Here is a 24,659-nt window from a genome sequence, read left to right as displayed (position 1 = left end):
CTGTTCAAATGCTAGTGATTGACATTTCCGAAACCGCCTTTTCGCGCGCTTGTAGTTAAAATATGATATGTGATGCATTCCGCGGGGTCTTCCGTTCCTAACCCAAATGCTTCTCATTCTCCTTTCTTGCGCGTGAGCTTCCTTAACTTCTCTTGACCAATACGGTTTCGTCGTTTGAATTTTTTGCTTTATTATACTATTACTTGTTTGGATTGTTACTTATATTTTGGATTATATATATATATAGAGATAGAAAGAGAGAGAAAGAGAGATAATTGCCGAATACTACTTCTATGATATATGTACATGTACTTATACAGGTATAAAAGTATGCTAGTATTATTATCAATATTGGTGCATAATATCGTCCACATTGGCTGCTTTTACAATTAGATTCTATAATGTAGGCGAAGGTAACGAGAGGTATCCCATATACAACAAATAAAAAAATAGAAAAGGTAAACATCGTTTAATCTGATTTTCAGATGATAGACAAGAGGAACACTTAACATGTGATTTTATAGCAATATCAGGAGAGACGTACAGAATATATTATGTTAACTGAAAGTAAAAACAAATACAGATTGATAGCGATTAGTCGTGAGAATTATTCACAAAGTCTCTTATTCCTGAAGAATGGAGCTTAACTACTCCAGTTCACAATCTGATAAGTATGAAGAGACTGCGCCTGTTGCTGTCGCTACGGCAGCACCGACTCCAGCTTTCGTGGTGGCGGCGGCTCCCAGTGCGCCTGCGCTCTGTGCCGCAGCAAACCAACCACCAGCGGCAGTACACGAGGTCTGTACAAGGAAAGAGAAAGTAAAAAACAATGTTGACAGCAGACAAAGGCATACAGAAATGAATTTGATATTATGATATCAAATATATATATATATATAGAGAGAGAGAGAGAGAGAGAGAGAGAGAGAGAGAGAGAGAGAGAGAGAGAGAGTCTGATAATACGATTATTCAAATATTTGTTCAATACGGTAAACATCAAATACGATTTCATATATATATATATATATATATATATATATATATATATATATATATATATAACCTCGAAATCGTATTTTAGCTAAGCAGATAACCCTAACAATCTTTCAGTAGGTGATGCAAGCATGAAATTTGGTATGAAACATCCTTAGACACTATTTTATCAAAAAAGCACGTTAGCCACCAAATATTTAGAAATGGCGGCCATTTTTTGCAAGATGGCGGACATACCGTATTCGTGAATTGGAAAGACTGAAGGTGCAACTGAAAATCGCACATTTGATGTATAAAAATGCGTACAATTGTACACCAAAACGAGTCAAAACTACAAAAAGGCAGTACTAATTACCCTATGTACAATTACATCCTTCTCTCTTTGCAAAACAATTCAATGATCGCAATTACACGAGCATAGTGTGGTGCAGGGCAGGGTCAAGCGGAAGCATTCGCACCTGCCATGACACTCGGTTTTACATCCACACTTTGTCAATTGTTGGCACCCCCGTCACCTTTGATCACAGGATTGGATTGCTCATGCGCATGATCTATTGGCAAAGCAGAGGATGCACGACTTGATTTGTGAACTACAAATTTTCCGCTTCTGAATTCAACTGCCATTTGAGGGTGCATTTCCTCCAAACAAATCATAGCTTTCAAGTGGATTGGAAGCCACCTCGCGTAATTAACATTGTTGTTAGCAAAGAAATATGGCATCAACTCTTGCAGAGACTGTCGGTAAAGCAAAAAGTCTGCCTCTCGAAAAGAACGAATCAGCAAAAATATAGCCAACTCCATGCAAAGGATCAAATTCTGAAACTGTGGACTTTCCGCTTCACGTTTCTTCACCCAGTCTTCTTTGGAAAGACTGCTCTCATTTCCCTCTGTGGCATAATTTTCATATGCCTCATTTAGAAGTTTATATAAACAGCATGATGGTACCTGGTGTATTTGGCGTGTTCGAGTAACACTGGAAGCAGATAAAAATGATTCAGCTGTACCAGGCGTTGTTACCCCAGACTCTACAAGAGCACCAGTCCAACCACTATCCTGCAAGAGTGAATCGTTTGATTTAAAAGCTGCCATCTCAATATGCAACCTCCAAACATCATGATAAACTTGTCTTCACCATAACGTTCTGGCCAGTGCCATTGAATTTGTTTGGCTGTTGCATAGATAGGCTGATCAGCAGCAATTACGGGGATCTGACCAGGGTTCAAAACAGCAACAATATCACTAATTTTATCCATTACATGCCTGATTGTGGCAACTGAGTGTGCTTGGTCCCGGAGTAATGGTAACAAAGATGTTATACTAACTTCAAAAGGTGGGCTTCTACCTTTAGATGCATGATGTGATGACCATGTTACATTGATTTCATGCTCGTTTACGGATTCAATGAGACTGACCTTTTGTAACCATTCATATTCTGGCTGAAGCTGTAAAGTTGGAACTGAAACAGGACTATCACCTCTCGAAGGCTTAGGCTGTTTATCAGAGAAAAAAGTTGGTTGTATGTTGGTAAATGAGTCCGGTAGTTCTGGAACCTTTTTAGTTTTCGAATTTACTGGTAATTTCTCCCGCACCTCACCTTTGTTATCCGATGTTGGATGCTGAAAGATGGATATACTAGTTCCATGAAATGATGTTGATGCAGACGTTGAAGATGGATTGTGGTCAATATTATCCATAGCAGCAGTAGTGAAAATATTCTTTCTAAGATTTGATGGACAAACAACACCTTCCGTATAGAATTGGGAGACCGCTGTATCGCCTAGTTGAGCAGATATTTCAAGCATCCTATCATAAGAGACGCTAAGACCGTGATCATGAAGCATTTCAACTAATATCTTTTTCCTGGTTTTTTAATAAGTTGACATACCGATAAATACAGGAAATGGCGTCTCACGGTCTTTAGAATGCCTGAAAGGTTTTGACTCTTCTCTGTATTTTGCGTAACAGTTGTACTGAAGCAGCTGTGCCATTGCTAAGTCCGTTTTCGAAGCACCAAATCTTAGCTGAAATTTTATATCAGGACCATGCTCAATCATGCAAACAAACTGTACAAGAAGAGATGGCATTGAATCTTCAATACAACTGTCATGGAAAGATCCTTGAAAGCGCATTTTATGTTCTAGCATACGTTTACGCAATATCTTTGCTGCATTCGCTACTATCAGTGCCTCCGAATAGTCCATCGCCTGTGATAATGCTTCGCCGACGTCTTCCTTGTAGGCTAATAACATACCCCTACCTTTCTTGTGAGCTTCTAGTCCAGGGATCTCTTCCAACAACTTGTCTTTAAGTCTCGTGGAATTTATACTTGGCGCTTCTATTCCCAATTGTATCAAACGTTGATTATAGAGGCTCACAAGGTCAGCCAAGCGAAAAACCATCGGACCGTCATTACCTATTTTCGACTCAACAATGTAGACAAGAAGCTCTGAAAAGACGATAGGATGGGTCTCCTTCTCTCTTGTTGTCATTTTTTCCGCACTACTTTGACTTGCAAAATGAGCCCTCTCCCTATTGTAAAGGGCTGTGAAACAAGAGCGATGATATTTTAGTTCCTGTGCAACTATATCCCCACCACTTAATCTGGTCATCAATCTAACGTCGATCAAATTTCTGGCACATTCATTTAATCGCTTGTCTAAATCCATCGTCATAGCATGACGAAGTTCAGATTTTGGAGCATCTTTTTCACACAAGAAACATACTTTATCTTCAAAAGAGCTCCGTCTACTTTTTGTAGGTACACTATGGGCATCATCAGACATATTTGTAGCAGATCGTTTGGGTGCCCTTTCAAGCATACTATTGCTAAATTAAAGTCTGCAGCTTTGATGATATATAGCATTGTTTTGCCTTAGTGTTTCCTCTATGCCGCCACCTTGATCTAACCGATTCGGGTTTAGTTTGATTGCCATCTGATGAATCGCATGGAAGAGAGGAATATTTCTTGCAATCATAACGTACCCATCATTATCTCTGTCCGTTTCGTAACGGGTTGGAGGAGATTTAAGATCTTCATCGTTATCAATCTGACAGAGACAACATTTACTCCAGTCTGTCTCCAAGTTTGATGACAATGGTCTCACATTTGCCATTTTTTAAACTAAAGGTCATAGATGTATCAGCGTATATATTGCAATTGACGTGTTATAATCTAGAAACTGACAATGTTTAAGGCCGAGGGTATATCCTTTTACCACCTTGAATTATCCAAAGCACATCGAAATATGGGATTCAACTAGGTTCATGGTAAATTTACCCCTACATCTAGCCCGATCGTTCATCCAACATTATTTAAGTCCCGTGCGATCTGTACACCATCCAGGTAACAATTGCCCCATTACCCTTGACTCGGCTCTCCCGCGCTGGCACATCCTGTCTATTCAGGTGCGGCTACCTTACTAATACTATTTACTACCTTTATAAAAGGATACTTAATAGTAGGCGCTCATAAGGTAGCATTTGGGACACTTTACATCACAAAATTAGTCAAGCTAATGTTGGATCCCATGCTGAGTTCCACAGCAGTGACGTCACCAGAGTGCCCTGGTTGTGCTTCGACTGTCACTCTTTTAAATAAATATCTCTTGAAGATTAAAACCGTATTAAATACTCCTTCAATAATGAATAAGCAGTGTTTTACTCAATTAAAAACAAAAGCACAAAACAAATTATTGGTAACTGAACACTTATATAATGCTTTGGCGCCATTTTGAAAAAAGGGCCGGTATTTCATTACGTAACGATTCACAAATGTCTCTCATCATGTTTGGAAGACAAAGAAGCACGAATTCCGAAAATATAAAACACAGATCACTTTTAACAAACAATAGAGGAAGGAATATGCAATATCTTAATGTAGGCCGCCGCCATCTTGAAAAATGGCCGCCATATTGTATTTTTCGGGTGGCTAACGTGCTTTATTTATTCAACTATGGTTGGTTAATATATGTACCAAGTTTGATGCTTGCATCACCAACTGAAAGATTTTTCCATATATAGACATAATCTGCTGGGCTATTTGGAAGTCTATGAATTAAGGTTTCTCCACCATCATGTGACGTCATAGAGTTTGCAAAGTATTTAGTTAATTAGACTTTGTGCATGATAGAAATATTTCAACTGAAGGAATTTCATTCACAAGGTATAGATAAAAAAAGATAAACAATTAGTTAATATATTTTTTAAATAATCAAAATTTTAAAATAAATGTTGTTAGAGTCAATAACTATAGCCTATGCTGGTATTTTTCTATTTTATTGACATATATTTTTACATTTTCACAGTAGCAGTTTTTTAAAACTGTTGATATGGATTTTTTCAATTTCATACAGTTTTTAGGTCACCTCAGGTGACTTATTGCAATTGGCTGTCGTCCGTCGTCGTGCATCATCCGTCGTGCGTTAACAATTGAACATTTTTAACTTCTTGATAACTACTATCTTAATTCTTTTCAAAGTTTGTATGAAGCATTTGGGACAAGGGGGACATGAACTGTAAATTTCAAGACTCCTATACCCCTAGGGCCCTAGGGGAGGGGCAAAAACTGTTAAAAATTGACCAATTTAAAATAGAAAAACTAAATGCATAGTGATGTAGAGCAGCAAGACCTCTACCAAAATTGTAAATTACATTATTCTTAGGGTAGGGGTTTTGATCGCAGGGCGGGACCAAACTCACTATATAGTGTTTATGTGTATAACACTTTTTTAAAAAACATCTTTTTTTATTGCTTTTGATACTAAATTGAAACTTAATGAATATTTAGAAAGAGCAGGTTAAATTTGATGACCTCAGGGGTAAGGGTTTTGGTATCAGGATGGGCCCAAAATGGTCAGTTATTAAATATGTGAACAATATGTGAATCATATAATCGAAAATTTATGTTTTACCTGAACCCACGCCGCTAGACTCCCGGCTGCTACCCCAGCGGCAGTAAACCCCGCCCCCGCTAAAACTGCGGGAAGGGCTACCACGGCAGCTGTTCCGGCCCCTAGAACCATGATAGTTTTCCCCGACACGAGAGACTCTGAAAATGAAAGCAAGTTTTAAGGTAGCAGGGGACAGTTTCGCACTATAGACCCGGTCAACTTTTTTCAAAAAATGGAATTACCCCGTATTTGAAGTGATATTACATGTGTAAAAATGTATACAATAATTTTAGGATGCATGTCAAATGTAGCTGAGAGCTTAGTAAAAATGTTGATATACAACATGTAGGTGTCACCATGATTCCTAGCATATAGATGGGTGCAAATACGAAACTAAGATCGTGGTCAGTTGCTGAAGAAATTCCGGTGAAAACATGCAGGGTCTAGTAAAAGGTCTGTAGCTGTGAGGGAAGGTGGATGGCCCCATATGAGAGGTAGATTTTTGAGAAGGGCAGATAGGGTTCTTGATTGTGCACAGTGTCTAAATCCCCATGTTTGGTACTGTGATGGTGTGGGGGTGCTGCGGATTAGCCCAAATGAGGGAAAATCAAAGCAAAAAAGGGGAACCTGCTCAGAGCATGTTTTGTGCACCAGCACCAGTATTTATAGATTACGTGTAATTTAGGGTCATAATTTATTAACTACACTAATATGAAATACAAGTATTGACATAAAAGGGAAATATGATTTTTCATTAGTCTGTCATAATCTGACTTTGGTGTATACCCCCTATCCACATGTTTCAAAACCAGAGAAACTGTCCCCTGCCACCTAATGCACTGGAATATTCATTATCCAAGCATACATGTACATGAATTTTATTAATTACACATGATAGTGTGATTTTCAGTATTTGTATTCCGTGTGAGTAATAACAATCGATATCAAAAAGTCGCTACGATATTGGTAGTAGATTTTGTTTCCCTCCCCAAGTCTTATCAGATTAGCAACTACTACATGGTATATGGTGAAAGAATAGAGTATAGAAGTGATTTAGCGCTGTATGGGCAATTAAGTGACCTTATTAAATGGAAAACATTTGTTTCATGTAAATTCAGAGTACATTTTTTTTTAGAATATATATAAATAAAGCTTTATATAAAAATGTATTCAGTGGTACAAAGTTCGAATAATCCAAAATGTTTGAAATACAATTTATTCATATCCAATATTTCCTCAATTATGATGATTGGTTTTATATAGCGCCTTATCCAGCATATGCTGCTCAAAGCGCTTTACAATTATCAATGTACATTATTACCCCGGCAGAGTATCTAGAACTTTCTCAGCCTCCTAGGAAGCATACAGTGCAAGCTGCCATTACACTTTTACACTTGGGTGGAGTGAGGAAATTGATGTAAAGTGCCTTTCCCAAGGACACAACGTCAGACCTACCGCGGCTAGGACTCGAACGGCCTAACCACTCGGCCACCGACGCCACGGTATAAGTATCCTCATTTGTATGTTAACAATTGTCCATGTATACTATTGACTGATTGATTTTTAAATTGTTTAACGTCCCTCTCGATAATCTTTCACTCATATGGAGAAGTCACCATTGCCGATGAAGGGCTCTAAAAGAACATGACCCACAATATGCCATTTTTGGCCTACCAAATTTGGAAAAATTAAAGAACACTTTAGAATAAATCTAAGATTATATTTTTTATCCATAACATGAGCCAAGTTGTATTGCGCAATCGTTTCCTCACACCGGATGTTTAAAGCACTCAAGTAAATGCCCAAACCTACCGCAGTTTCACGTTTTCCGGGAAAATCGCATAAATTTGCCAACTTCAGTCTATAAATTCACATGGGCCGCATTACTCACGACTCAATTTTGTAAACTAAAATTAAAATGTAAAGTTAGATTAACACTTTCCATCAAAAAAATTAACTCGTAAGCAATGCGGCCATGTCGAAAAAAAAAAAATAATAATAACAAAAGTGTCGTCTGGAAACGTCAGATTCCAAGGAAGTCAATACATACAACTAACACAGTTGATACGACTCAAAAAGAAACAGCATAGAGGTGAGTTTTTATGTTCTTATATATTTTTTAAAATAAAAAAATCAATATCTAAACGAGTAAATATGAGAGTCATGGCCTATGGTAAAAAGGTACGGGGGGGGGGGGGGGGGGGGGGGGGGGGGGGGGGGGGGACCTATCGTGTATGTTTGATTCCGAAGTCCGTTCCGATGGCTTTAAAAGTACCGATTTCCCTACCTTTTGTTACTTTAAAAATGATATTGTTCAAAACAGAATGAATGTTCGAATAAAACGTACAGTACAAACTTATTCGGCCATACGGAATACCCTAGTTAGAATAATCTGTGTCTCGGGACAGGCCCTCACCACAATCGGTGCCGTAGGACATTATCATTTTAACGATAGAACATTCTCTCTAGGAATACCCCAGTAAACATTTCAATTACACAGGCCCAGCATGTACACATGTATTACGCATGGAGATGTGCGATATATATTCAGACAGTATGATCTATCGTATGAATTTGTCCATTGGTTCTCATAATTTTTACAAATTATGTAGATCTACGTTTAATTAATATAGGCTACAGTTCAAAGTTTCTTATAAAATATTAAGTCTGTCAATCATAACTGTAAAGTTGTAGCAACGTGTTACATTAACAAATGTCCGAATATTACAGCAATGTCAAACACGGCTGTAAGCTCTATCTATTTTACATTTGCACTTGAGAATTTGAACGCACAATATTCATAGATCGAACGGAGATAAAATTACCGTTTTGTTTTCAATTTCAACTATTTAAGTTCGTAAATTCATAAGTCCCTTGTATATACGTGGAAAGACACCTACAAAAACACACAGAAAGTTTGTTTTTAATGACGTAGATCAATTTAAATACATATCAAAATATATCTTGTTAAATAATATTTGACAAAACTTGTGTTGAAATGTAGAGTATTCTCTTAATTATGTTTACGTTTTTTCGATTGAAGGGCAATAACTCTAAATGGAAAACATAGTTTACTAGTGGAGGATCCTAGTTTTTTTTCTTTCGTTTTGTTTTATATATACACACGAAAATCAAACGCTTTAATTGATTTTAGAATTTTTATTTTGTGCTATAGACAAAATTGATATTGAAAAGATATGTTTTAAATGTTAGGAAAAAAAAAACAATCTATAAAGGTGAAACGGCAACCCCCCCCCCCCCCGAAAATGTATTACAATACTACTGATAATTTTTCTATTATTTATATTATTTCATGGTTTTTGCACCAGTTTTCTTTTTGGATTAGGAAAATGGTTTACTTTTTCCTTAAAAAAGGACTTTGGAAGGGTCCATTAAACAGACCCAGGTTGGGAGATTTCAGGCTCTCATGGACTTAATTTCCGTGGAAACGAGGGGGTTATTTATATTCGGTCTTTCCTACCCCGGGATAGGAAAGACCGAATATAAATAACTTCCTTGTTTCCACAGAAATTTACATGGACTACATAATAGAAATAAATTAACCATGTATACATTGTTGTAAACCCCATACCCCCTCTATATGTCACACTGACATTAATCAACAAAACATTTGAAGATACACATTTTCAGTTTATTAGTGGGAAAAAAAATAATTCCAAGTTCTTGAATACAATTTATTAATTGATTCACCAAGCATTAATTAACAAGTTAATTGATTTATAATTAGATTTTAGGAAAAATAACCTAGGCTAATGGGTTTTAACATGAAGATAAGATTTTCATCCAACCCAAATTGTATATTTTAATTACATGTATATGACATAAATATTTCAGATATGCCAAGGAGTGGTCCCTAATTCTTTCTCTGTTTCAACTGTCCATGGAGAGTAAAACCAAAACACAGATCCAGGATTTCAAAGAAATATAGGTCAGTGATCACCACTCTGATAGGGAGGGCACCATCTGATCATGATTTTCTGTGCAATATATGCCAGAGTGTGTGTGTTGCTCCCATATTAAACAGAAGAATATCAAGTCGGTTAGGCAACAGATTCAAGACAGTCCAGCACCACCACCAGCAGCAGCAGTTCTTCCAATTAGTCCCCCTTCTGTATCACTCCCATCCCCATGTACATCAAGAGGGCACACTTCATGCTGTATCTGCGAGTGACCAGGTCCAAAGTTAGTTGTAGTCCCAGTAGGAGTAAGGCATGAAATCTTCATTTCAAAAGAGGCCATCATTCCTGCCGGGGCTCGCTTCTGTACAAATCACCTACAACAAGACATAGAAGAACTTGAACCTATTGCTGACAACACCATGTTCAACAAAACAGGAGTGACATAATTAATCAAACAAGTTTTTGAGAGCTGAAGTTTTGAGAAAAGAGAAAATAAGGTTGGATTTTGACGACAGTGAAAGTCTAACAGTGAGCATCAGAATCTCCTGGGAACCCCTAAAGCTGCTTTTGAGGACTTGCTGACATATGTAAACCTGTAGAATATGGAAACTTGTGCTAGATAAAAGCTTTATAACCTTTCTACCAGTGATGTATTTGTTGACAATTAAAAGGGTATTTGATTTTAGCAGAATAATTACTTATTATGAACTACTAGTATTATCATTATGATACTTAACTGGCAAATAACAAACAACAAACATGATTTGTAAATGTTACTTCCTGTATAGATCTACATGATACTTCTATTTTGGGAACATTATCAAAATAGGCCAATTTAGATTATTTCTCATTCTGTGGCATTTACAAGCATGTATACATTACATGTAAATGCAATATAATCCAAACAATTTAAAACTACAGAGCCTTAGGATATATTCTATTTCAAATATGTATCTAGATGTAATTCTATTCAAATCTATATTAATGCCTGGAAGATTTTTAGATCACAGCTCATGAATTACGTTCTGTCAGTCAATAATGTATTGCACAAACATTTAAAAAAAATTGTTGGTTAAAAGACCTCAGTATCTTTACATGATTAATACGTATAGGAATATACAATTATTGATCAAGATAAATACAGTAAAATTTATACAGTATCATTTCTCAAATCGTATTTTCAGAGTCAATAATATACTGACTCTGATCCCCTATATCGGTGTTGTGTTGTTATTATTCACGCTATGAAATCTACATGTACATGTAACAAAAAGATCATTTGATACTTACTATTAGGTGTCTACAGTAATTTTCCTTTAATCAGGTTTCACAGCAAATGCTCGTTGAACGTGTAATTCCGAGTAAATTCGAATTGAACATGTTTTGACGAGACGCGGTGTCAACTTATTTCGTTACCATTGCTTTCGATACTCGGTCGTTTTAATACTAAAAAAAAAAAAAATAAGAAAGAAAACAAAAAAACCCAAAACTATGGAATATGATATGAAACAGAATTGTTCCAATGATTCACTTCTTTCACCATGTAAATAAACTACATACTATATTTATTCTTCTTATTTCAGTATTTTAAAATTCAAGTAAAAATAATTTAAAAGTAAAGTTGAACAATCACGGCTTTGAACATCATTTCCAAAATATTTCTTATTTCTATTTCCCAAATTTGGTCAAAAATGCTTATTATGATCATTGAATAAGCCATTCTAGCTATTTGAGTGCATATAACTTGATAAATTCAGAGATTTATAGGTTCATGTACATTGTACATGGTCATTGGAGGTTTATTGTTGTGACGTGTATCCCGAAATGTTAATTTTTTAACATTAAATACCACAATATTCAACGTCATATTAACAAAAAAGTATAGAATATATGAAAAAAAGAAAAACATTTCTAGAAAGCCTATATCCCGAAGATTATTATATACAGAAATTATCAATTTCCCAGGCTAGGCCATTTTTCATGGTTCGTGGGTCATGTTCTTTAGGCCTATGGCGGTGCTTATGGCCTTTGAGCAGGGAGGGGTCTTTATCGTGCCACACTTGCTGTGACACGGGCCCTCGGTTTTTGCGGTCTCATCCGAAGGACCGCTTCTTTTAATAATAATACCATATTTATATAGCACCCTTTTCATACACTATGTACGCTCAAAGGTGCTTTTAGTCGCCAATTCAACAAGCAAGGGGTACTGAATAAATGAAGGTGAATTTGGAATACAAAGAGACGGGGCAAAAACAGATCCAGTCACATCTGCCTACACAAATTAGACTGGTTCGGGTCTGCTGAGTCGGACAAATTCGGTAGATCCAAATTGATGGAGCAGACGCAATGTAGACGCGGGTTCTGCTTTCTGCGTTTGCTAAGGTATTTGATTGTCTTTTGTTGGGGCTAGCTGTATATCGTCTGTACTTACATAGAAATTCTGATTTAGACCAAAATTCAATATCCTTTTCACAATTATAGACAAAAGTAATTTCAGTCAGAATCAAATCATATTTGATAGAGATCGAATTGCCATCTTCTTTTAATACATGTCAGAGAAGGATTTCTATCCCCTATTTGTATACCAGGCAATGTATTGCTCGTATCTGCTGAATTAAACTCATATCAATAATTCAATGAACATCGATAATGCACTCTCAATTCGTTCTCACCTGTCTTATATATACTATATGAAAGGTGAGGATACCGAACAGTGATTAATCCCATAACTCCTATACGGAATAAAGAGTCGGACAAACACGGACCCCTGGTGGGATCAGGTGCCTAGGAGGAGTAAGCATACCCTGTCACACCCGCCGTGAGCCCCATGTCTTCATCAGGTAAACGGAGGAATCCGTATTAAAAAATCAATGTGCCAAAAACGGCGTAACAATCGCTATGAAACACATCAGACGGCATGATACACTACAGGCAAAACGTATAAAATATTGGGTCAACTCTCCTGTAAAACCAACAACTGCATATACCTCATCAATTGTAAACAATGTGGACAACAATATGTTGGGGAAACTACAAACATCAGACTTAGGACCAACAACCACCGATCAACCATCAAAACCAAACGCGTGACCGAACCCGTAGGGGAACACTTCCACAAAGAAGGTCACATTTGGCAAGACATGCAAGTGGTTGTTATTGATCATAACCCAATATGGACCGCTGCAGAGAGAAAGAGCACAGAAAAATCCTGGATGCATCGTTTGAAATCAGGTGGAATGAATAATTTCACGTGCATGAATCCAGGATAAATCCCTAGTTAAAATCAGTTTCCATAGCCTAATCGCCAAAATTCACCCAATAAGATATCTTATTTTGTTAGATTAATATAAATACAATTCGTTTCCCCGGTTTCAAGGCTCTGACCTTGAGTTCCTTTATTTAACCTTGAGTTCCTTTAGTTAGCCATAACAAGGATTCCCAAAATTGCGATTATTGTTTGACCTTCAATACTTCCCAATTGTGTTAGAACATCATAAGAAATCATTACAATTATGAATTTATATAGCTCTTTCTCTCTCTCTCTCTCCCTTTCATATTCTAGTCTCGACATTGCGGCTTTTTAACATAAAGGAAAAAAATGAATTAACCTTGAAGACGAGTATTTTATTAATATATCATCTTAAGACCTCTAAACTATGGTAAAACATTATTCTGAATCCACATAGGTTCGGATTCGCATGACTCTTTGTGTTGCGATGTCGGGGTTTCTAGAATGCGGCTTCAATTTGTCTGACCTTGAAAGGTGTATTACCTTGAAAAATAATACTGTATCTTTTTCCTTAGACTTCTCTCCCATTCACCTATTTGATTGTTGATTTTGATTTTATTGCTAGATCTGTTTCTTTTGATTGACCTTGTTTGTTGTTTGATCGTGTTCTTCTGGCAATCATTATTTTTCGCTGTTCACCATATCCGAATCATCAATGGTACGGGTGGGCGGTAAATCTAGTACTCCCGACTCCCGATGGTCCCGGATTGCGATGTTTTAAAGATAATATTAAAACCGGCCAACAGAATTACTTCATACTTCTCGGGAACAATCTTTATGTCCAAATTGATTCACACAATTTTAAAAAAAACCCCAATAATAATAAGTATAAATTCTTAAACTTGAAATGTCACCTACTCAATAGCAGTAAATCTAGTACTGTGTTATAAATACAAAAACCGAAAACGGACACCGATACAGGTACGGTTAACAAACATAGCTCATAACACAATATGATCCAAAGAAAAATACCATTAAAACGGAAACAAAATACTTTTAAAAATTAATAAAATTTACCATTAATAGGCATTCTTTGTGTTTCTAAATTATGGCAGAACTCTTAGCCACATAGATTATGTGTTTTCCCCGATTCTACGACGTGGACGTAGTTCTACCGCAGAGCCCTCATTACAAATTAAATTTATTTTGATGAATTTTAATTACACATTTTTTTTAACTAATTTTCTTGAAGAAAAATTCCATTTTACATATTGTCCTATTGATGGTTTTTTAGTCAAACATACTAAATCATGTGTTCTGTTTATTTATCGCAAAAAATAATTCTATTTAAGAATAAAAATAAAAGATACGGTATCTAATTCTTTTTATAATAATAGAAAATATTCAAAATGTATATGATTGTGTTAATATATGATTTTTAACAATGTTTTGCACTGCACGAAAAAACACCTTTTATCACATTTTGTTTTTGACAAAATGTTAATGAAAGATGGACCTTTTCTTTGATTACCTTTCAGCATCCAAAATGTGAACTTTCACATTTAATTCAATGAAAGGTGAAAAAAGCTTACCTTTTCTCAACTTTTATCGAAGAAAAGGTCATTACAACCTTTTTTTCTTGAAAGGTTGAAAAATATGACCTTTCATTGACTTTCAGTTCACTAAAAGTTGTTGATCAATCTTTTTTTTTAAGGAAATTAAGATAACAACTAATATTCAAATCCTCTTTACTCAATTCTTTCCGACTGGAAAGTTTGCTCCCAACAGTTTAAGCGTCTGTCTATTTCTATCATTTACTAATCGCCACACTATCAAAAATATATTGACAGGAAAAAGATAATAAATATTTTTTTTAATCATTTATTTTCCAAATCATTCGCATTTTTAAGCATGCAGATATACATATGACAATTTGACCAATGATTTCATTCCTACATCAAAATACAATCAATTTGAAGCAATGTGAAATCAGCCAAAACTGGTTAAACAAAGTCTACACATAATTTTAGGAAATTTACTAAATTGTGTAATAAATATACATATTACATAAAAAATAGAATTCATTTTTTAAACATATTGATAATGAATGAAACAAGAGGCCCATGGGCTAACATCGCTCACCTGGCTCAACATTTCCCTATATATTCGCATGATTTTAACAAACTTGAATCTGCACAATGTTTGAAAGCTGCCAAGTAAATCTTTTGAACTTTTCTGGTCCAGTGGTTCTTGAGAAGAAGATTTTTTCTTATTATATTTTCATGTTAAACTTTGATTTCCTATTATGGCCCCACCCTATGGTGGCCATGATTTTAACAAACTTCAATCTGCATTTTGTCAGAAAACTGTCATGTAAATTTGAACATTTCTGGCCCTTGCCAGTAGTTCTTGAGAAGAAGATTTTCAAAGAGCTTTTCCTATAATTTCGCATGTTAAAACTGTGATTCCCTATTGTTGTTCCACCCTACCCCCGGGGCCATGATTTTAACAAACTTGAATCTACACTATGTCAGGAAGCTGCCATGTACATTTGAACTTTTCTGGCCCAGTGGTTCTTTAGAAGAAGATTTTTAAATGACCCCACCCTATTTTTCATTTTTGTGATCATCTCCCCTTTGAAGGGAACATGGCCCTTCATTTGAACAAACTTGAATCCCCCTTTCACCCAAGGATTTGTACCAAGTTTGATTGAAATTGGGCCACTGGTCCTGGAGAAGAAGTCGAAAATGTGAAAAGTTGACAGACGACAGACAACAGGTGATCAGAAAAGCTCACTTGAGCTTTCAGCTCAGGTGAGCTGAAAAAAACCCACCAAGAAGTGGACCTAAACATTTGGCTCACACCATATATCTCTCTCTTGAGCAAACTACAATAACATCTTTTCCCATTATACATTCAGTAGCATACACAAATTTACTTTTGATTCTCTGAACAGGTATATACATTGATGAGCTTTCTTGCTCATACTGCCTCCTATACCATACTTCCACAGGTTTTCCAAATGAAAATCTTAATGAATCTGGGAGACGTTTAAACCACATAACTTTTGCCAAAAAATGACTTTTCAATTCACTATGGCCATCGATCATAACTTTGTGCTCCAAAAATATGACAATCTGACCTGGATGTGGAGTGAGATCATTATAAGTATGTACAAGTTCACCATTATCTCCACACTAGAAAGCTAAAATAAAGGAGGAACGTACACTTCGACTATGCTTTGAACCTAAAATTGATTCATTTAGGAACAACTCTTTTCCTGCTTTTACAGAGGAACACAATGTCAATTGCTTATCACCATACAAAAAAGAATACATATTTTGAAGTCTATCCATCTCTACATCAGTTAATGTTTCACCCTTAAATCTTTTAACAAAGATACCATCATTATTGCTCCAGTCCACTGACAGTAAAGTGCTTTGAAATGAGGCTTTTTGTACAATACTAATATTGTGAGAATGTTGATGCAATGTTCCACGCACACCTTCAGTACGACAATTGGACAGTTCATCAAATAAACACAAGAATTTTTCATCAAAATAAAAATCTGTTCGTCTTTCCCTAACCCAATTTTCTTTCAAGTATTTCTTCATAATTTGAGTTTCAATACTTTTTCTGTTTGTTGGATAAGAACCAAGAATTCCATTTTCTCGCTCAAAACTGAACAACCAAAATGAGTATATTGGGCCAAAATCAAACAAACAGTCTAACAGATGACAATGCAAATGCATATTTGGCGTTACAAATTCTTCACCATACAGTTCTTCAAAATTTTTACAAAAATTGATCAACAAAGCATCTGCCACCTATGTATTTCCTAATACAATGTATCTAGAAAACAACCTTCTGCATGCTAATACAAACTTTCTCCAGCATTCCAAATGTTCATCAGGTATGACATTTTTCAAAGCATAAACTGAAAAAAGTAGAGTCCAATTTTTCCATTGATCAGCATTAAATGACCCATAACAAGCTGAAAACTTTTTAGGTAATTTGCCAATATCAGATGGACAAAACAAATTTGAAATCTTTTCCTGAATAACTAAAAAATCACTTTCCTTCAAGATCATTTTTGTTTTCCATACACAAATCATACGTTTTTGCAGTTCCAAGGAAAAGATTATGCATAGGGTCTATAGGTGTCATTCTTATTGGATCAAAATAGTCTAAATCTAGAAGACATGACACTCTAACTCCATGCTTCTTTTCTAGTTTTTCTTTCTCAGATTTTAAAGAACATTTTGAAATTTTTCCACAAACTTCCCTGTGGTGGTCATTTGTTCTAAGGGGCCAACTGCTTCTGTCAAAGCCACCAAATGTTTTTTCCCCTAAAACACCTGGAAATTGTTTTTCGCACTTGTTACAACCTAAATTAGCCATATGGCCATAAAATCCACATAACTTCCTGTTTGCTGGCACATCACACCCTACACAGAGGAGAGCCAATCGAAACTTTTTAAATTGTTTTCCGGATTTCCTAGATTTCAGGAAAAATCCATTATGCCAAGCCTCATTTAATTCATCAACTAATGGTTGAAGAAATGTATTTGTTGGTGGCTCTTTCTTCATATCAGGTATTATGCCAATCAAAACAAGAGGTACTGTGAGCAATGCTCACTAAGAATATCCCCCGCTTACCCCAATCTTCCAAAGGGTGTTGGTAATAGGTAAAACTTCAGTATTATGATCCAAAAGGTATCTAGGAACACAGCATCTCCATGCGATGAAAAAAGCCGTTAAAGAATTTAAATGGAAACCATATTGCTACTTTGATGTCCAGTGCGCGTGACCTTTGACCTTTTGACCCCAAAATTGATAGGGAACATCTTCCTCCCATGGGTAGTCCATATGTATGATATGGTGACTGTAGGTGGAAAGGATAACGCTTTAGAGCCCGGAAACCATATTGCTACTTCGATGTCCAGTGCCCTTGACCTTTGACCTTTTGACCCCAAAATCGATAGGGAACATCTTCATCCCATGGGTAGTCCATATGTATGATATAGTGACGGTAGGTGGAAAGGATAACGCTTTAGAGCCCGGAAACCATATTGCTACTTCGATGTCCAGTGCGCTTGACCTTTGACCTTTTGACCCCAAATCTTCATCCCATGGGTAGTCCATGTATATGATATGGTGACGGTAGGTGGAAAGGATAATGCTTTAGAACCCGGAAACCATTGTGTCTACAGACGGACGGACGGACAGACAGACGGACAACCCGATTCCAGTATACCCCCCCCCCCCCCCAACTTGTTGCGGGGGTATAATTATGTTTTCCCTTTTAAATCTCTCTTCTCTTGGTAAATTCAAAAATGAAATATAAATAGCTCCTACAGAGTAATTGGTGTGCTTGAAAGGCTGAAACCAATCTACATTCAACATCAAACCATAGTTGCCTTTCTCTTTTAAAAAATCATATTTTCCACCATTAAAATCTTTCCAGATATTTCTATCATAAACATCATGAAGCACATTTTCTTGGGTGTTTCTAGATCTCCAGCTTTCACATTTATCCTCAAAATCTTCACGATTTACAAAGGTTTCCAATGACGACTTTGTTGATGATTTTTAACAATGTAATTGATTATTTAATTAACAGTTATATATCAAATTCTGAGCTTTGATATATGTGTAAATTCTAATCATTAGAAAATCAAGATAAATTAATTTCTTTTTGTACATGTAAAATTGGTCCTTCAAAATTCTTATTAGATATTGTTTTGCTGGGGAAGAAAGAAAATTCAAACCCGAGTTTAGAAAATATAATAAAGATATTTGATTTTTACAAAAATATAATATTTTTAAATAATAGATTTTCTCTTAAATAATAGAATACCCCCATGGAATTTCGAAATGTCATATTTTTATATTATTGATTTGCCCCCATTAACAGTCCCCCTCCCGGGAAATTTATTACACCTATAATTTGTTGTTCAAAATTTATAGGCAATGCGGCTTGCCTCGCATCAGATGGTAATTAAACTAATTTGCTATGTAAAAGTTTTCACTTTCATTCGAAGTGGAAAATTGGTTATAAATGACCACTTTTGAGGAGGCGACATTTCAAGTTTAAGAATGTATTTATATATCATTGGTTTTTATTTGTTTTTTATTGTGTGGATCAATTTGGACATAAAGATTGTTCCCGAGAAGAATGAAGTTATTCTGTTGGTCGGTTTTGATATTATCTATAAACCATCGATCGCAATCCAGGACCATCGAGAGTCGGGAGTCGGCAGCACACTATATAGGCCTACATGTATATTTTGGAATCATTAAAACTGTGAAAAAGAAGAAATACTTCTAGTAAAACATAAAGATTTGCTCAACATCGTTTTTTCTTTTAAATTATTTTTTTAAAGTATCTTTATAAATCATGCATTGAATGAAAAGTGTCCGTTTTCGGTTTTTGTATCTATAATACAGTACTAGATTTACCGCTTTTGTGTAGGTGACATTTCAAGTTTAAGAATTTATACTTATTATTATTGGGTTTTTTTAATTGTGTGAATCAATTTGGACATAAAGATCGTTCCCGAGTAATTCTGTTGGCCGGTTTTAATATTATCTTTAAAACATCGCAATCCGGGACCATCGGGAGTCGGGAGTACTAGATTTACCGCCCACCAATGGTACGGCCTACCTAATATTGTTTTGAACGTAATCAGTCCATATCATTATCTTCCCGCCATTTTATTCCATAATCATATTGTTTTGTAAGTTTTCCCTCTAAATTTATCTGATTTCTGTAATTTTCAAGAATAATTCTATTTTCATCCCGACCTGACCATGGTACAAACTCTCTAAACCATAGTCAGTAAACACGCTTTTCAACGAAACCACCACCATTTTTATCACTCAGTACAACAGTGTATCACTCTTGTCACTAATGTAGTTTATCGATACTTGTCGTTTTTGCGTGTTATTTGTTTATGTAATATAAAGACGCGGGTTGCGTCGAAAATTCCAGTTTTAAATAACCAACAGTGTCGTGGCCTTTTCAGTGCTTTTATAAATTTCTTTACTGGCCTTGTATCTTCTCAGATCCGACACTTTAAGAAAGTAGGGTGTTGTTGGGTTTTTGTGCTTTTATATATATTATATATACCTTTTTGGCATGTAGGGATTTTGTGGTTCCACTCTTCTTGACCTTGTTGACGCCGGAGAACGTGGCAGCTCGACGGTTCAAATCCACTATAACACTTGAGAATACAGCGGCCATTCAACTGGTCATCCTTCCAAAATCCATCCGATGGACGCTCTGTGATAATAAAAACACTAATAGCATTCTTATGTATAGTATCATGCGTCTTTGAATGTACAGTAATACACGCTTATAGCGAACAATTACCATTTGTTATCAAGGTAATTCATTGTATGCGATGAGTTCATGATAGTTTGAAAACTACACGGGGAAAAATCACTTTGGTGTAAGCGTGAATTCGTTATAAGCGTGTTCGCTGTAATCATGTTTTACTGTAGTATGCTATATATAGTTAAATAAAAAAGCAGGAAAATATGCTGAGGATGGATGTTAAAATCCAGAAAACGCTAGTGATCTGAATATATTTTGGAACTCCAAATTTTAAACACCGACTAGAAAATTCCAGTTATAACTTCTTTGTCTGATGTTTGTAGTTTACGAGATCTGTACGAGTCAAATTAGCATTCAGATGTGAATCTTAGATATATTTACTATGAATTATTATAGTGTCAAGTCCTCACTAGCTCCAATGGTACAAAGCAATGTAATATCTACACTGATCTCTAAAAGGCTCATAGCTTGCAATCTAAGCCTGAACAAGTTAAAAATCATACACAGGCGTGACCCTCACAGTGGAATTCAAACTGTTTTTAGTGAGTTTGTGTTTGGTTCAAAGAAACCCAGAATTATAAATCTTCAGAAAATCATCAGTAAAGTTGTTGAATATTTGAACTATATATATATATATATATATATATATATATATATTGTCATATTCTGTTAATCTTGATTTTAAGACTGTATTTGCTGTTACAATTGACTATTTTCAAAGTGTGCAAAGAATAATTGTAAAACTTAAATTTAATCAAAGTACTTAAAGTACTCGTGGGAGTTGAACATTGTGGAAATTCAGTTAGAAAAGATAGTACTGGAAGGGTAGGGGGATAAATGACTGAATATTATCATGATTTTAGATACAAATCAACTGTTGTTGTTTTTCAAAGCGTTACAACAGCAAACATGGATAATGGAAGGCCCATGGGCCACAACGCTCCTCGAGTAACTGAAGTCGTGTTGTTGTTTTCTAGAATTTCACCCCTTTATATTCTCATGAAAAATGTGACCATGCACATATTATGGCCCAAACATTCAATTGAATCAATATGGTTATCAATGCCTTGCAGTTATGAAGAAGTTTTTCCCCTGTATATATACATTCAAGTTTAATCCTAGTTATAGCTAATTCTAAGGATTCATTACTTGAAAAGGTAGTCCAATATGCTAAACTGTCACCTGAGTATACTACAGTCCTGAAGAGGATCAATGGAATGGTAAGTAATTGTATAATAACTCAAAATAAATGAAATGCAAAAAAAGTAAAAATTGTCGGGCATCGGAAATGCACAAGCCGAGTTGCGCAAGGAATGGGCATAGAGGGAACCGGGAGAAAAGTTTTCAAGAATTATCAAGCAGGGAGCAAAATTTTGCGTACATAAATTTCAGCCGACTTAAATCCTTTGTAACCTTGACCTTTAACCCTTGACCAAAATCAATAGGCTTCTTTGTCTCATCAAGGGCGATAATCCATCTAAGTTTAATTGAGATCCTATAATTTGTTAAAAAATTACAGTGCAGAAAACAAAATTTTCTCCAAATTTCAGTCTATTTATAGCCACTGTGACTTTGACCTTGTGACCCCGGAATTGATAGGCTTCTTGTCTTACTTAATCGATCTAAGTTTGATTGAGATCCTATAATTCGTTCAAGAGCTATGGTGCGGAAAACAAAATTTTCTCCAAATTTCAGTCTATTTATAGCCAGTGACCTTGACCTTTGACCTAGTGACCCCAGAATCGATAGGCTTCCTCATCTTACTGAGGGTGACAATCCATCTAAGTTTGAATGAGATCCTATAATTTGCTCAAGAGCTATGGTGCGGAAATGAAATGTTGATGCGTGGCCGCCTGCCCGCCCAAAGGCACTTCATCAGATCATAAGCCGAGTTCGACTTCATCGCAACTCCGCTAAAAATGAAACACTAGTCAAATAATGTTATTTATTGCCAAGGTATTTGGGATATTATACTGTGGCTCAAACAGGGGGTGAATGAACCTGACAGTATGGAAAGCATATAGTGGAATCAGACTTGTGATGCTGGAAATCTATAGTGATTAATAAACTATACATGTACAAGATCCATAACTATTTTTTTTTTCAGTTTGTGAGGGAGAATCCTCATGTCTCTTTCATCTGTAGATAAATAAACAATGTGTTTTGACCAGAGCAATTTCCAATCCTTTTTGCAGCATAAATTCAACATTGTAGCAACTGGGTTAACTTTGATAGTGAAGTAATACATGGCAGCACCTTATCCCATGCTCTTAAAATTTCTGTTTGACACACACTCATGACATCCACTCAAACATTACAGAGTGCAGCAAAATCCCATTGTAATAGGGGATTCAAAATTGATAACTGGTACAAAATATGGTACATACTATTAAAAAAGGATAATGAATTTGACATATTGATGTCTTGGAAAAGGAAATTCTGACATCGGGGCTCTAAGCGTTTTCAAACATTGTCATTTGATAAAAGTGTTCTACATTTTTAAAAATAGAGATTAATATGTCTTTACATACATAGGTGAGAAAGTTTCCATTATTCCTAGCCGAGACATACCATGTATGCGCAAAGAATTCATAAACAAATATCACACTACTCACGTAGAAAATGTGGACCTTACCGTCATCAAGTGCAGCGAAACACGCCATTTCGAGATTATAGTCGACGAAAGCTCGGTAACAGTAATGAATAAGGTACACTCATTTTGTATCTATTTTGTGACTTTCTTTATTAAAAGGAACAGTTCTCTAATGTGTAACGTGCAATTACTACGTAATTCAATAACTTGAAGCATGAAGCAGTTTCACTTTGCCACCGGATATAAGAAATTTTATTTCGTATTCCGATCCCAATCGAAAGTTGTTGACTGGGAATGACGTGTTTTAATTCAATCTACATGTAACATCAAGCATTTTTTATATCACATTAAAAAAAACTCAAATATATAAACATACACAATGTTGTAGAGTTATTTCTTGTAAATTTTCTGAGGTTTCGCACCATATTCGATATTTCGCGCCACGGTGTCAATAGGGCATGTGTGCAGTTGTCGTTCGTTTCCCTATCAATGTTTATAGGTGACGCTGCGCTACAAACGACAATTTTCAACCTTATCTTTTATTTTTCTATGTCTATCAGTATCAATTTGATCGAAATGTTGTATTCAAATTGATTTGAATACAATATCATTGCATTTATTTACATGTCAATTATTAAAATTAGATTAATTCAGAAAAGTTACATGGATTATTTAATGGCGGATGTTTATAAAAGTTTATGTTGATTTACCTAGGAGTAAATCAGCTGACACAGAACCCCCGCTGACGACCACTATACAAATCAATACAAATTACTGCGCAGAAAAGTGCGTGATGACCCAGGGAGATTGAACATAGTTCAACTCCCAAAAATGGGAGTTTACGTATTCAAGAGACCATTTTGCACAATACCTCTAGTCAACTATGGTAAAATATGTTTTTTTGTTAACCTTAGATATAATTCTAAATATTTTTAAAGAAAAACTGGCATGTAAACAATTTAGATTTTGAGAATTTTTCAAAATTGCGATATTCTGTGATTTTTTTCTGAAGGATGTGAGCAGATTAAACAGCAATTGTGTATGTTTTCAATTGAATATCTTTAAAAATTCTCTCAGTAAATGAATAGCTATTGGTTTTTATATATTATAGCTTAATATGATGTGCTTTGGTGCATATCTTTAATAAAACATGAGATCATGCATTCTTGTGTTAAAATTTGGCTTTTGCATTTGGGGGTATATGTGCTCTGTAGCACATAGTATAAAAATAAACCCTCAAAGGTATGTCTAATATGGTATTTTAGTTAGTTTATGAGTTGTTAAAGTTATTTAAATGGGAAAAAATTTGATTGACAGAAATTTCTAATAGTATATACCTACCTTAAATGAACATAACTGCCCTAGGTGAAGAAATATTTAATATAAAGCACAGAAAATTTCATATTATTTGGATACCCACTTCCGCCCCTACCCGGGGTTGAACTCACGACCTGCGGAACCAAATCTCCTAGCAGCGTGTAACCAACGTATATATACATGTATGTATCTATCTATCTATATATCTATATATATATATATATATATATATATATATAAATTGACGATCAGATGGAGTTCAATCACATAACATTTATTTCTCTACAGGCTGTTTCGTGAGGGGATGGTTTCCCCTCACTCGTCGGGAGAAAAATGACATCTAACGAAAAACATCCGCGTGGCTGAGAATATGTTACAC

General features: G+C 35.5%; 1 protein-coding gene and 1 long non-coding RNA gene across 3 annotated transcripts in view; both read right to left on the bottom strand.

The window, feature by feature from the left end:
* Nucleotides 1-454: 454 nt before the first annotated feature.
* The window catches only part of LOC125665905 (interferon alpha-inducible protein 27-like protein 2B), a 28,602-nt gene continuing 4,397 nt past the window's right edge, over nucleotides 455-24,659 (bottom strand). For both annotated transcript variants that reach the window (XM_056151132.1, XM_048898875.2), the window contains exons 2-4: nucleotides 20,164-20,316; nucleotides 5,904-6,040; nucleotides 455-800 (exon numbers count right to left, since the gene is read on the bottom strand). In XM_056151132.1, coding sequence (XP_056007107.1) covers nucleotides 648-800; nucleotides 5,904-6,040; nucleotides 20,164-20,316 — 443 coding nt within the window. In that variant the 3' untranslated portion in view covers nucleotides 455-647. The remainder of the gene's footprint in view (nucleotides 801-5,903; nucleotides 6,041-20,163; nucleotides 20,317-24,659) is intronic.
* Nucleotides 9,513-11,800, bottom strand: LOC125667233 (uncharacterized). The gene is made up of 2 exons (XR_007367103.2): nucleotides 11,093-11,800; nucleotides 9,513-10,176 (listed from the first exon to the last, which is right to left on the bottom strand). It is a non-coding gene; the product is annotated as an uncharacterized LOC125667233 (long non-coding RNA).

This window comes from Ostrea edulis, chromosome 10, assembly GCF_947568905.1.
Source record: "Ostrea edulis chromosome 10, xbOstEdul1.1, whole genome shotgun sequence".
Taxonomy (NCBI): domain Eukaryota; kingdom Metazoa; phylum Mollusca; class Bivalvia; order Ostreida; family Ostreidae; genus Ostrea; species Ostrea edulis.
This window is presented reverse-complemented; position numbering and strand designations above follow the sequence as displayed.